The sequence below is a fragment of the Engraulis encrasicolus genome, chromosome 4 (genome assembly GCF_034702125.1).
Source record: "Engraulis encrasicolus isolate BLACKSEA-1 chromosome 4, IST_EnEncr_1.0, whole genome shotgun sequence".
Lineage (NCBI taxonomy): Eukaryota > Metazoa > Chordata > Actinopteri > Clupeiformes > Engraulidae > Engraulis > Engraulis encrasicolus.
In genome coordinates this window covers 16311664-16314163 of record NC_085860.1, presented here as the reverse complement: position 1 = coordinate 16314163, position 2500 = coordinate 16311664, and the positions used below count along the sequence as shown (strand labels likewise).

At 50.2% G+C, this 2500-nt stretch overlaps 1 protein-coding gene across 2 annotated transcripts in view; it reads left to right on the top strand.

The window, feature by feature from the left end:
• Nucleotides 1–2500, top strand: part of tead1a (TEA domain family member 1a) — a 77851-nt gene that overhangs the window by 59395 nt on the left and 15956 nt on the right. Inside the window, exon 5 of one of the 2 annotated variants that reach the window (XM_063196793.1) lies at nucleotides 2250–2261. The exons of the other annotated variant lie outside the window; for it this stretch is intronic. Coding sequence (XP_063052863.1) covers nucleotides 2250–2261 — 12 coding nt within the window. The remainder of the gene's footprint in view (nucleotides 1–2249; nucleotides 2262–2500) is intronic. 2 annotated transcript variants of the gene reach the window in all.

Genomic DNA, 2500 nt, shown 5'->3' with positions numbered 1-2500 from the left:
AAAAGTCAAAGTGGCTATAGAAGTCATATGCGATACATTTGTAAAAATCTGGCACATGAGTAAGCACACATTACATTTATAACGTTTATATTATGTATACGTTGCAAAAGAAGTATTGTAGATGCTAGTGTGTGCCCTTATATACTCACATATTGAGGAAAATAAGACATATCAATGCAGAGACTTTGTCCATACAGGAATAATTTTGTAAGTTTCATTTATTTATTTTATTTATGTATTTGCACAGCATTGAGGTCAAGTAGGGAGGCAGACAGGCAGGCAGACAGGCAGCCTGATACATGTGTACTGAAGTAGCAATACGTATTCAGCCACAGAGGAAGGGAAGAGAGGGGAGGGAGGCAGGCGAGTGGGGAGGCAGGCGGCTGGGGATGCAGGCGGCCGGGCAGGCAGGCGAGAGGGCAGGCAGGCGAGAGGGGAGGCAGGCAGGCGAGAGGGCAGGCAGGTGTTTGGGCTGGGTGGGCAGGCAGGCAGGCGTTTGGGCTGGGTGGGCTGGGTGGGCAGGCAGGCAGGCGTTTGAGCCGGATGGGGGAGATCTGCATCCTGGTGATATGTGCGGTGCACCCGTCCACCCGCGCCCAGGGGCCCGAGAGAGCCAAGGGGGATTTGTGAAGGCCGGCCGGGGTGGGAGTGGCCTGGCCTGGCCTCCCGGAGATCTGGGTGCTTGGCCTCAGCCACTGGCACTGGGTGACTATCGCCTCCAACACCCCCACCCTACCCTACTCAACTACCATACCACTCCCCCATCTCAGACGCTATTGGCTGGCCACCACTGCCACTGCTGCAGGGGCCTGCATGCTGTGCTGTGTGCTTTTTGTCTATCAGCTGTCCTGCTTTCATACACTACGTCTGATCGCAACCCATCCCTCTATCTCTATCTCTCTCTCTCTCCGCATCACATCCTTATCACTCACTTTCCACTGCCACTGCAAGTGCTTATGAAACCAGTATCAGTGATGGGCAATCTGGATTCTTTGGTTATGTTCCAGTGCCATATATTCCAAATGACCTTGTTTTACCTGTGTATTTCAGTCAGGCCACTGGCTGGTTAAATGGTCACCTGATTGAATTGGACAGGTAAAGCTAGGTCATTTTCAATATGTGACACTAGTTTGTTACTAATGAATCCAGGTAGTCCATCGCTGGACAGTATTGTCTGCTGCCTTAGCTGAGGACTGCGCTGAGCTGAGCTGCGTTACGCTGTGTTGTGCTGAGCTGAGGACTGTGCTGTGCTGAGCTGCGTTGTGCTGCGTTGCGCTGTGTTGTGCTGAGCTGAGGACTGCGCTGTGCTGAGCTGGGTTGTGCTGTGCTGCGCCGAGCTGAGGACTGTGCTGTACTGAGCTGCGTTGTGCTGTGCTGCGCTGCACTGTCGGCCATTATTTACCGTTGCTGCTGCTGCTGCTGCTGCTGCTGTTGTTACCCGAGCTATCGTGGCCGAAAGCTGGACGCTTTGAAGGGGATTAATGAATGTATCTGATGATTAATGGATTACTTATCTTCTCGCCCGTCAGTGTGTGTGTGTGTGTGTGTGTGTGTGTGTGTGTGTGTGTGTGTGTGTGTGTGTGTGTGTGTGTGTGTGCGCGCGCGTGCGTGCGTGCGCGCGTGTCTGGATGTGTTTGTGCGTGCACAAGTGTTTACATGCCTGTATGTGTGAATGAATGACAAAGACCGATGCCCGACAATTAAATGCGCTTTTGTGTTGTATACAAGTGTGCATGCTTGCTTGTGTGGGAGGGAAGGGGGCAGACAAAAAGAATGCCCAGTATGTCTCTAAGCCTCAATTTTGTAGATGTCACTTAATTGAATTTCATTCAAAATTGTAAAATAAATAAATAAATTGCTATGGAATGCGATCTACGGTATGTTGACCACGGAAGCAGCACTCCCAAGGTCTTTTATTGGGTGGTATTGAGGAACCAAAGTTGTCATCAGGTGAAAGACAATTGACGACTCTATTCATCCAGAACAGCTTTTAGTACTCTCATGGCAGATAGTTTGTTTTGCAGCCGCCACAGTCCCCCGCTTGCTCTCCCCTTGTGTACAGCATGAAGGGCATACCAGCATAGTGTCTCCTTAATGGACTTCCATTGGAGCCAGCGGAACGGCCCACCCTACCCTCAGATCTCTTTTTGCTTTTTATTTCGTATTGTGTGAAGAAGTCAGAGCTGCAAGAGGGTTTAATGGTTTGTTTTGTGGAATTAAAATCCAATTTCATCTCTCCTCACACTCAGGTCACGAATATGGTGAGTACTACTGCAGCCTCTCAGCCACACAGTCTTCATCTCTCTTGACTCTGGGCTTCAGTGCATGTGTGTGTGCTTGTGTGTCAGTGTGTCTGTGAGTGTGTGTGTGTGTGCATGTGTGCGCATGAAGCTCTGTGTGCGCAATTGTGTGTGTGCGTGTGTGAGTGTGTCTTTGCGAGACAGTGTGTGTGTGTGTGTGTGTGTGTGTGTGTGTGTGTGTGTGTGTGTGTGTGTGTGTG